Source organism: Eschrichtius robustus, chromosome 20, assembly GCF_028021215.1.
Source record: "Eschrichtius robustus isolate mEscRob2 chromosome 20, mEscRob2.pri, whole genome shotgun sequence".
NCBI lineage: Eukaryota > Metazoa > Chordata > Mammalia > Artiodactyla > Eschrichtiidae > Eschrichtius > Eschrichtius robustus.
In genome coordinates this window covers 54,924,520-54,936,521 of record NC_090843.1, presented here as the reverse complement: position 1 = coordinate 54,936,521, position 12,002 = coordinate 54,924,520, and the positions used below count along the sequence as shown (strand labels likewise).

At 42.9% G+C, this 12,002-nt stretch overlaps 1 protein-coding gene across 1 annotated transcript in view; it reads left to right on the top strand.

Moving 5' to 3' along the window:
* ITGAE (integrin subunit alpha E) overlaps positions 1-7,340 on the top strand; it is a 68,885-nt gene extending 61,545 nt beyond the window's left edge. Inside the window, exons 28-31 of the mRNA XM_068531525.1 lie at positions 24-119; positions 1,288-1,383; positions 5,948-6,058; positions 7,017-7,340. Of these exons, the coding sequence (XP_068387626.1) occupies positions 24-119; positions 1,288-1,383; positions 5,948-6,058; positions 7,017-7,112 (399 nt within the window). The 3' untranslated portion in view covers positions 7,113-7,340. The remainder of the gene's footprint in view (positions 1-23; positions 120-1,287; positions 1,384-5,947; positions 6,059-7,016) is intronic.
* Positions 7,341-12,002: the final 4,662 nt, after the last annotated feature.

Below are 12,002 nucleotides of genomic sequence, written 5' to 3'. Positions count from 1 at the left end.
AACTCACACACACCTTCTTCCAGCATGTGGAAGAATGGCATTCAGTGAGCTGTAACGTCACCTCGGATAAAGAAAATGTAACCGTGGCTGCAGACGTCTCCTTGAGTCAATCAGAACAGGTACTTGAGATTTGATTATCCTGCTGTTACCCTAAGAAGGATAATAGCATCTCCAAATATAACATGTCCAAAACAGGTCTCTTGATCCACCTCCTATCCCAACCTGTTGCTTACCCACTTACTCAGGGTTACTAACTAGGGTAACTTATTCGGGTTACTTACTAGGAATTCTAGGAATTACTTGCGATTCCTTTTCTTTCATCCCCATATCTGTTCCAGCAGCAAGCTCTGTGATTCTACCCCCTGCACCCCCAATATATTCTAAATCCATTCACTTCTCTCCATCTCCACTGGTACTGTTGTAGTTCAGGCCACCCCTCTTACTGGGTTTATTGCAGTATCCTTCTCTCTGCTCTTGCCTCTGCTTTTGCCATGCCCTCTACAAACGTTCTTCATATAACAGCTATGTTTTAAAAAGAAGACACTGTGCCACTTATCTGCTTTTTAAAAAAGTTTGAATACACTTAGATTAAAATTTGTCTTTTTCAGTGGTGTGCAAGGCACCCTGTGATCTGGTCTCTGCTTGCTTCTTCAACTTAAATCTCCTAGTTCTCGCCTTTTCCCTGCTTCTTATACTCCAGTTTGCCAATATTGTTCTGGCCACAGGTTCTTTGTACTTGCTGTTCCTTCTGCATGACACTGCTTTTCTCATAGATCTCCGTGTATGTGGTTTCTTCTTGTATTTAACTCACATGTTACCTCTTAGGCCTTCCCTGATGACTCATTCAAAGGTCGGGACTAAAGTCTAGTTTAACATCTTGTGATGATCCAGGTGAGAATGATGAGATCTGAGCGGAAGAAGTAGCAGTGAGGATGGAGAAAAAGGGACAGGTGCAAGAGAGGCTAAAAAACAAAAAGAATCATTAACAACTGACTTGGGGCGTGTGGGTAGGTCGATGAGGGTGTGGCATGAAGTAAAGGATAAGGGAAAAGAAGTTGAGGTATAACTGCAGGTTTGTTGCTTGGGTAACTTTGTGGTTGCTGAGGAATACTGGAGAAGGGACACGTTTAAAGGGACAGATGATGAGTGCTGTCCAAGAACAGTAAGTCTGTTTTAAATCAACTATACTCCAATAAAAACTTTTTAAACAGTTAACTAAAAAAAAAAAAAAAAAAGTAAGTCCACGTCTAAAATGTGTTTCCTTTCTTTCCCTTCCCCATCTTATAGTTACGAAGAGATGTGACTGAGCTGCAGATCCTTGGTGAAATATCTTTCAACAAATCTCTATATGAGGGGCTCAATGCAGAGAACCATAGAACTAAGGTAATCCCTGGCTGTCTTCTTGTTTTCTGGGTGATGTCCTGGGAAAACTGTGCCTGGCCTTCGCGCCCCCGTACAGACACTTGGCTGTTGCCCTCTTCCTGTTTTAGTCTTATCACCTCTGATCTTGACTCTGCCAGCAACTGCCTTCGTGACCTTGAGTTACTCAGCTTCTGCCTCAGTTTTTCTGTCTCTGAAATGAGGCAACTGAATAACAGACCTAAGCAGAGGAAGTCTCAGTTGAAATAACTAGGCTGGAATCAACAGCTATATATACCTTGATTTGAAAATTTTTTTTTTTTTTTAAATTTCTTAGGTGAGAAACTTTTGGGGAGGGGGTATATAACAACTCTCTTCTTCGTGTGTGGTATCAGTGTTTAGTTACAATGTTGCACGGTTACAATACTCAGGAATGCATAATTTTTTTATAAGTCTTAGACTAAGTACTAGAACCCTTGGATTCGTTTTGCAGAAGTACGACTGCAAGTCAGACTGACCTTTGTGATCTGTGGGCCGAATACTGTGTGTGCCACCCTGAATTGTCATTCTTGTTGACACTCACCTAGATGTGCTGCCGGCGTCAGAGATGGTCCATCTGTGAGCTCTGTAGTTAGGCATGATTCAGTATTGGAAGGAATGTCAAGAGGGTGAGGCTGGATCGCTAAACATTAGGTCCTCTGATTTCCTCCCTGGAAGAGGGGAAAGGCGCAGTTCTCCAAACATGTCAGGAAACACATTTCCTTTTATTTTTAAGTATTTCTAATACAGAAAATGATATGGAAGAAAGAGAAGTGCCCCGTTATCCCATTGCTCAGATTTTTTTTTATTAAATAGAAAAGCAAGAAAATCCAAGCCTTACACAAAGATCCCAAATAAAAAATAATGGTTCCTTTACTTCCCCCTTTCCACACCCCTGATTCCCTCTTCCCAAAGGGAATTACTGTTAACAGTTTCTTACATGCACATTCTTAAATAATTTATGTATAATTTTCCCCCTTTTACTTACTGATGCTTTTATTTCTATAGCATAGAGTCCCCACGATGATTTTCCTTTTTTAAAATTCAGGACCCCAAGCAAAGTATTTACATTTCAGCTGCAAGACACTAGCGCTAATGTGCCATAAAGGCCTCTGTTGTTTATCCAGTGAGGGAGGCAGACCGGTGTCAACGGCCTGGCTCCTTTGAATCTTGTGCTCTACCGTCCGTGTGCTGGGGACGCCTTCCCTTGTGGCTGCCACAAAGTTGCCACTTTCCACTTCTCCCAGCGATATATTTTCACACGGCAGTATACAAAATAGGAAGCCAAGAGGTCAGTAGCAAAAGGAGTTTTTCCTCATTTGTCTTCCCTTTTCTTTCTTTCTTTTTTGGCTGTACTAAGTGTGGCATGTGGGATCTTAGTTCCCCAACCAGGGATTGAACCCATGCCCACTGCAGTGGAAGCGCAGCGTCCTAGCCATTGGACTGCCAGGGAATTCCAGCCTTCCCTTTTCAAGGAGGACAATTTTCCTAAAAACTCCCAGCAGATAATCTCCTTATAACTTATTAGTGAGAACTAGATCTCGTGTCAGTCACTGGCAAAGCTCACTGGCAAAGCGGGATGACTTTGTCATGATCAGCTTAGACCAGTCATGACTTCCGAACAAACTAGGAAAGGAGAGAATGGCTGTTGGGTGGGCCACCAAGAGTGTTTGCTACAAGCAGGGGTATTCTGTGTCCTGCTTCTCCCTTCACCTCTACCAGGACACCTTTAGGGCACTTTAAGAACCTGTGGTTTTGGAAGAGGAAAAAGGGAAGAGGCTTTGAGAAATAGGAGTACTTCTACTCAAACCTGACATGTTACATTACTGTCATCTTGGGACTTTCATTACTTTCTTAAACCTCAGGTTCTCAAGTCTTCTCCCCATACTCCCCGCTGCCCCCCACTTTACTCTTCCATGAAGGAAAAAACCAGCTCTCTTCCTGTTCTTCTTCTCTGTTGCGTTGCTCCCTCGCTATTCCCAAGGCCCAGAACTTAAGTTCAGCTTGTATGAGTTAAACAGTGCCTGGAGGGTCAACCCTTGGAAGTGTTTATGACTTAATTGGAAGAGGCCTCAAAGGTAAATTTGTCCAGCCTTCCATCCCATACAGAAATTCTCTCCAAAGCATCCCTGACCTTGGTGCTTGAACACTTGGATGAAGGGAATTCAGTGTTTTGGGCAGGCAGAGATGTCTTGATGGCCTTCTGGCCATGGTCTGTGTGCTGGGCACAACTTGGAAGGGCCATGTCTGGGTCTCACTTGGGAAGCACATCCCCTGGGTTTTCCACTTGAGCCCTGGGATGGAGAGGGCCTCTGGACAGCAATGCTGGGATGACTTCTAATGGAAGGGCTTTTCAATAGTACACGTGGATGCCATTTTGCATTTATTACTGTGTCACTGACGTTAGTCTGGTGAAGAGCAGACCCTTATCTTTGTCATGTATTTCATGTCAGAAAATGTCCTATCAGTCATTAGGGAAGATCAAAAAGAGTTGTCAGAACAGAGTTGGAAGGGACTTAGAAATCATTTTGAAGATGGTGAGCTTGGGGCATACCTGGATGTAAAATCTTGATTTTCCGTCTTTCAGTGTTCTTTAAAACCTAGGGATCTTAATTTGCTGGGACCCTCTATTAAACTGTCAGAGACTCCTTAATATAGAATCTCTCTCTCTCTCTTTCTCCCTCTCTCTCTCTTTCTCCCTCTCTCTCTCTTTCTCTCTCTCTCTCTCTCTCTCGCAAACAGAAGGTCACAGTCTCCTGGCAGACTTAACTCTCCTAGATAAGAGAGCAAAATAGTTTGTATAAAGTATTTTGGTCATCAGATAATTTTCCTGTGCTCTGTTTTTTTTTTTTTTTTCTTTCGTTTTGTTTTTAGTTTTTGTTTTCTTTGCTTTTCGAGGATTCTGTTGCTATCTCTAGCTCCGAGATTCTTTCCTCAGCCATGTCCAGCCTGCTAATGAGTGCATCATAGGCATTCTTCATTTCCTGTTACGGCGGGTTTTCATCTCTAACGTTTCTTTTTGGTTCTTTCTTAGGATTTCCATCTGTCCACTTACATTGCCCGTCTGCTCTTTTTCTTCGTTCATGCGTGCCGACTGCTCTAACCATTAGAGCCCTTTAGCATCTTCGTCATGGTTGTTTTAAATTCCTGGTCTGATAATTCCAACATTCTCACCGTGTCTGGTTCTGATGCTTGCTTTGTCTCTTCAAGTTGTGTTTTTTTGCTTTTTGGTATGCCTGGTAATTTTCTCTTGGTAGCTGGACACGCTGTACCAGGTAAAAGGAACTGCTGTAGACGGACCTTCATGAATGTGGTGAGGTGTTGGGGAGAGGCAGTGTGCTGTCGTTCTGTGATTAGGCCTCAGTCTTTTAATGAGCCTGTGCGTTTGGACTGTGAGCTTCACCCCTGTTTCTCAGTCTTTTTCAACCCCATTAGGTGGGACAGGATGGCTAGAGTGGGCTTGAGTTGGGTACTTCCCTTCCCCCAGGACAGTTAGCCTCTGATATTACCCAGCAGGTTAGACTAGTTAACTAGTTTCCCCTGAGGACAGGCCTTGTTAAGATGAGAGTTCTCTGGCTTATTTCAAAATGGTTCCTCTTCCCCTCCCCCTGCTGGAAGCATGAAGGGTGTTTTCTCCAGTATTTACTGTGGGAAGCTGGTCAAGCTCCCGGAGGAAAGCTCAGCCCGCGGCTGGGTTTCCTGGAGCTTGTAAGCCCCGGGGTTGTCAGCACTGCGCCTGCAGCCGCCAGTTGCGGTTCAGGTTTTCCTTCCCTGGTGCTGGGGAGCCTCTGCTCTCTGGGTCAGTCTCTCTGTCTCTCGCTCCACTCTTGGGGGCAGCAATTTGCCTTGTGGCCTCCGCTCTCTTCGGGATCCAAAAATTGTTGTTGATTTTTCAGTTTGTTCAGCTTTTTACTTGTTAGTATGGAGTGGTGACTTCCAAGCTCCTTACATGTGGAAGCAGAAACCAGAAATCTCATCAGATAATTTTAGATGCTGCATCAGGAAATGTTTAGCTTTTTGCCTTACTGTCATCAGTTTTTTTTTTTTTATATACATACTAAAAACCATTGGTGTGTACGCTTTTTAATTCCATCAGTATTTTTATTTATTTATTTATTTATTTAATTTACTTTTGGCTGTGTTGGGTCTTCGTTGCTGCGTGTGGGCTTTCTCTAGTTGCGGCGAGTGGGGGCTACTCTTCGTTGCATTGCACGGGCTTCTCATTGCAGTGGCTTCTCTTGTTGCAGAGCACGGGCTCTAGGCGCACAGGCTTCAGTAGTTGTGGCATGTGGGCTCAGTAGTTGTGGCGCATGGGCTTAGTTGCTCTGCGGCATGTGGGATCTTCCTGGACCAGGGCTTGAACCTGTGTCCCCTGCATTGGCAGGCGGATTCTTAACCACTGCGCCGCCAGGGAAGTCCCCTGTCATCAGTTTTGATCAATACGCTGTATGTTGCCAAGTTCTCACATTTTGCTCCTTAAAATAACGTGAAATTTTTTTCTCATTTTGCCTTACCTGACTTATTGGATGATCTCTTTGTTTTGTTCCAGATCGCTGTCATCTTCCTGAAAGATGAGGAGGCGTATTCTCTGTCTCTCATTATTAAAAGCAGTGTTGGTGGCCTTCTGGTTTTGATCGTGATTATAGTCATCCTAGTCAAGGTCGGTTCCACTCATGTTCATAAAGGGACTGGTGTTGGGCACAGTCCTCCTTAGGACAGCCAGCCCCTGACCTAGAGCAGCTTCCCTGGCCTCGTGACCACCTTTCCCTCTTCCTTCAACCACGCGCCTGTTGAGGCAAATGAGTAAGACAGTTTCTGTCTGAAGAAGATAAAGATCTAATTGAAGAATTGGAGTACAGAGATATTTTCCTAAAACGAACCTGATTGTCATTCCCCTATTTAAGTCCTTTCCTTTCCTTCCCCTGTTTTGATGTTCAGACTCTTTCACTGCTATTCAAGACCTTCCACTCTGGCCTCTACTTTCTCCACCCTTAAGTCTTGCTTTTTTCTCAACACAGTGAACTAGATAGGTTCGTGTCTCTGTGTTTGCAGTTAGGCTCTCTGCACCCGTAAGCCCTTTCCTTCTTTTTGACTTGCTCTCACTCTTCCCTTAAAACTCAGCCCAGAGATTCCTGAGTCCTCTGAGCTGAGCTTTATGCTTTTCCTTTGAGCTCCTCTCTAGAAACCCTTCCAAGGGGTAGTCGTCACACTATATTCCAGTTATTTCTCTTCTCACTAGGTTGTGAGTTTCTTGATGTGTAGGAGGCTGTACTTGATCTCTTTCTACCCTCAGCCCAGTAGGCTGAGTACTTTTACATAGATATATGACCCAGTACAGCTGAAACTGTAGTACTTTGCAGAATTAGTTAAGTTAAAAATGTTAAAGTGCTCTGGGGGTTCAGAGGAAGGTGGAAAATCACTTCTGACTGGGGACTGAGCACAGGAAAGGCTCGTGGAAAGGCAGTATTTAAGACGGGTCTTGAAGGATTGGATTATCAGGAGAGATTCAGAGGAAGCAGAGGAGCATGGGGGCTATTTTGGCAACAACCAGGTAGATGGTTTTCTAAAACAGATGGTTAGGTTAGGCCTGTAATTGGGGTTCCCTCCCTTTGTTTTAGTGTGGCTTTTTTAAAAGAAAATACCAACAACTGAACTTGGAGAGAATAAGGAAGACCCAGCTGAAATCAGAGAACCTACTGGAAGAAGAAAATTAGACCAGCTTCCTCATCCATTGGGAGAGAGTACCAGCCAGTCCTGGAGACTTCTAGAGACTTGGTGTCCTGTGGATTACTTTTCCTTTAGGATGATCGAGAGCAGAATCTAGCACATTGTTTTGTGGAATGTTGTTTTTTAACCATACATTGTCCCCAAAGTGTCTGTGCATTGTGCAAAAATGAAACTTGGGAGACATTTGGTATTAAATAAACCTGTTTTCTTTACAGATGTGCCTTTAATATGCAAATATAATATACTTTGTGACTCCCCCCCCCTCCCCCAAGAGGAGGTTATGCAGTTATACAGCATTTCCCAGCCTTATTTGCCTAAGAGAGCTTTTTTCCTGCTGTTTCTGTTAACATCTTCCAAAATAGTGTTCCACAAAGTATATCTTGGGGGACGGTGGTCGAAAGCAGCTCCTAGTTTGGCATTTTCAGATCCTAAGATGTGGCCTATTATTTCAAATGAGGCCACAAAAAAGCACCCCCAGAACAAATGTAAAAAGTGGAAAACGGAGGTCACCAAAACAGGAACAAGGGGGGAGAGGAGAAGGCCAGGACTTTGTTTTGTAGTGGCTACTTAACATCCTGTGCCGATCGTCGCCTGGCTTCCTGCTGAGTGAATTGCTCAGGGGGCCATCGTGCCTCAGTGAGAGAGCGCTCGCTCATCCGCAGGAGGAGGTGGAACCAAGATTAGGGCCTAGTTACAGGCTGGCTTTGCTCTTAGTGTCTGATTTTATTTTATTTGTATGCTCCATGCTGTTAAAACTTGACCATGTCTCCCCACTCTCAAACCTTCAGTGGGACAGTCTTTGTTTTCATGGGTAATGAAAGACACTGCAGTGCAGACATATATAATGTAGAAAGTAATCCCTCTGATCCCTTGGTCTTCTTTATCTAATTCAGGTGTTTCATTGTTATTTCTTCTAAATTTTGATTTATTTCTAAAATTTATGTGGGTATAAGGTGTGAATTAGGGAATTTAACCTGAGTTTTTTTTTTCCCCCCGGATGCATAACTGATTTTCTTTTTTATTTTATTTTCTTTATTTTTTTTGGCTGCGTTGGGTCTTCGTTGCTGTGCGCAGGCTTTGTCTAGTTGTGGCGAGCGGGGGCTGATCGTAGTTGTGGTGTGCGGGCCTCTCATTGCAGTGGCCTCTCTTATTGCAGAGCCCGGGGTCTAGGTGCACGGGCCTCAGCAGTTGTGGCATGTCGGCTCAGTAGTTATGGCTCACGGGCTCTAGAGCGCAGGCTCAGTAGTTGTGGTGCACGGACTTTGTTGCTCCGCGGCGTGTGGGATCTTCCCAGACCAGGGATCGAACCTGTGTCCCCTGCATTGGCAGGCGGATTCTTAACCCCTGTGCCACCAGGGAAGTCCTGTAACTGATTTTCACAGCACCACTTACTGAAATATTTAACCACCTCCTCTGCTCATCCTCGCTCTCCTGTATCACAGGGGCTGGAAGGCTTTAACCATTTCCCAGGCTCCCTTGCAGTGGACTTCTGGTGTGGATTTTGCCAGTGAGGGGCACTTGCATGAGACGAGAAGGTGGAGGAGGCTTCCTTCTGCTTCTGACCGCGTGGTGGCAGCAGATGAGGACAGGCAGTGGTAGTGGCTTCTTGCAACTCTTGACCTTTGGGTGACACCAGCCCTCCTGTTTTTATTTTCCAGTCCTACCAACAAATTTGAAACTTAACTCTGTGTATTAAATCCCTTTCTGCTCAAAATACCTAGAGTAGTTTCTGTTTTCTTTTTTAATTTATTTTATTTTTATTTTTAATTAATTAATTAATTTATTTATTTTTGGCTGTGTTGGGTCTTCGTTGCTGTCACGGGCTTTTCTCTAGTTGCGGTGAGCGGGGGCTACTCTTCACTGTGGTGCGCAGGCTTCTCATTGCCGTGGCTTCTCTTGTTGTGGAGCACTGGCTCTAGGTGCGCGGGCTTCAGTAGTTGCAGCACACGGGCTCAGTAGTTGTGGCGCACGGGCTTAGTTGCTCCGCAGCATCTGGGATCTTCCTGGACCAGGGCTTGAACCCGTGTCCCCTGCATTGGCAGGCGGATTCTTAACCACTGTGCCACCCGGGAAATCCCAGTTTCTGTTTTCTTGATGACCTAAAGTCTAACTATATTATTATTTCCAGATGAATAACAGTTTATCATTTATTCAAATATATATTAGAATATATATACTAGTGTGTATACACACATGCGCACACACGCGCACACGCGCGCACACACACACACACACACACACACACACACACACACTAGTGGAAATCTAGTTTTGTTTCATTGATCTCTGTTTGTTCCTGTGCCAGTACCACAATGGAAGGAACCACAGTTTTTAGCATTATGCAAATAAAAAGTTCAAAACAGCAGAAAGGGATCTAAAAAATGAAAAGGCAGTCTCCCTCTCCTCTCCCACCTCTAAATGTCTCTTTCCAAAAGCAACCACTGTTAATGGTTTTTCAGATATTCCTTCAAAATATTCCTACACATATACCAGTATAAACGTTTTCAGTGAGATTGAATTGTTTGCAGTGTTCCACCCCTTGCTGTTTCATCTCATAGACCTTAGAAAAGTCTTTCACTAGCAGCACCTGCAGATCTACCCCGTTCTTTTTAACAGCTCCATAATATACTATGTTATATGTGGATGTGTCGGAGTTTACTTGTGAAGTCCCCACAGGTGGATATTTAGGTTATTTCCATTTCTTTTTTTATTACAAAGAAAAGGTGTGATGAACATCTTTAAACAGGTATCCTGGCACACTTTTCAAGTATAGTGATGGGTAAGTTCTCAGCACAATTACTGACTCAAAGGTTATGTGCATTTAAATTTTCGATATATGGGACGTCCCTGGTGGTCCAGTCGTTAAGACCCTGCGCTTCCAGTGCAGGGAGCTTAGGTTCGATCCCTGGTCAGGGAACTAAGATCCCACATGCCGCGTGGTGCAGCTTCTAGAAACAAAATTAAATTAAAAATTTTAAAAAACATAAAAAATTTCAACATATGATGTGACTTGACCTCCAAAAAAGTTTACCAGTTTTCAGTCCCACTTAGAATAAGTGCCACTCTGTGCCCTTGCCGCCACTGGGCGTCATCAAATTTTAACTGTTTTGCTAATCTGATCAGTGTGGAAATGGTACTCTGTTTTTGATATCAGCCTTCTTTTTAACTTTGCAGTAAATTTTGATTATCTGATAGGTAATTTTCATTCTTATTTTTTTTTTAATTATTGATTGTGTTTTTTCAGATAGTTCGTAGTATCAGTTTTTCAGAATCCCAAAAGAAACCTTTTGGGCTTTTAATTTAAATGTACAGATTAAGTTGGGGAGAATCATTATCTTTATAGTATTATCTTCTTACTTAGAAATATGGCATTTCTGGCCTCCCACCTTCTGAGACGGCCCCCACTCTGGGGAGTGTGTTTCTCTCTAAATAAACCCACTTCTTACCCATCAAAAAAAGAAGAAGAAAAAAAAAGAAAGAAGTATGGCATTTCTCCACTTGCTGAGATTTTTTAAAACACCCTGCAACAAGATTTGTAATTTTCTTCAGAGAGGTCTTAATTTACAAAGATTTTATTTTCCAGCTGTATTATATTTTGTATTTACATTTTTATATTTTTTACTGCTACTCTGAAAAATACCTTTTTTCCCCCTGACTGATTATATAGAGTTTGTATTTAATTGGTTGTTTTGAATATTTATCTTATCTGCCATCTTACTGGACTCTGTTTTTTAATAGCTTTTCTGTTGATTTCAAAATCCTATCTGCACATAATGGTAATTTGGAGTCTTTCTGATATACTTTTTCTCATCCTTACGTCTTTGGCTGGAACTTGTGGGGCTCTGAGCAGTTATCTCTGGGCCTGACTTTCATGGGAGCTTTGCATGCCCTCTGCCTGCCTCACAGCCTGCCCTCGGTCCCACTCCCTGCCACTCTGCCTCTGGGCGGTCCCTGGGGCTTGGTTGGGGTCCCGTCCACTTCTCATGGAGCCCTTTATCTTGCCTGTGTGGCACGATCAGCTCTTCTGTGGATCAGAATCCGTCTGCTTTATTTGTTTCAGGAATTCCTTTATATGTTGGTCCCTTTATTATACCGTTCTCTGTTTTTCAATGCTGCTACATCTATTAATGTATCTTATTTACAGACACATGTTGTTTCATTGCACTTTCCTTTATTGGGTTTTGCAGGTACTGCATTTTTTACAAACTGATGGTTGGTGGCAGCCCTGTGTTGAACAAGTCTGTCAGCACCATTTTTCCAACAGCATTTCACGTCTCACTTCATGTCTCTGTCACGTTTTTGGTAATTTCTGAAATATTTCAAACTTTTATTACATTTGTTATGGTGATCTGTGATCTTTGATGTTACTATTGTAATTTTTTTGTTTTTTATTTTTAAATTAAGGTATGTACATTGTTCTGTTAGACATAATGCTATGACACACTTAATAGACTACAGTATAGTGTAAACATAACTTTTATATGTACTGGGAAACCAAAGATTTGTATGACTCGCTTTATCATGATATTTGCTTCATTGTGGTGGTCTGGAAACAAACTTGCAATATCTCTGAGGTGTGCCTTTGAAGGAAAAGAAAGAAGTAAGTTTGCTTAGGTGTTTCCCTGTTGATGGGCTCAGGAGTTGTGTCCAAGTTTTCATTATTATAGGTGATTTGTAGTCCCTGCTTTTATACTTTTTTTTTTATAGCAAATAAGATCCCACTTTGATTGTAACAGCCAAGACTTATATTGACCATCTGTAAGCTATTGACTGACTGAGCTGGGCTGATCTGATTGGGTTAGACCAGTGTCACTGTAGTCAGGAGACTTCGTAAGGGACCGGTCTGTGAGGAGGAAGAGACTTAAATGGAGACATGG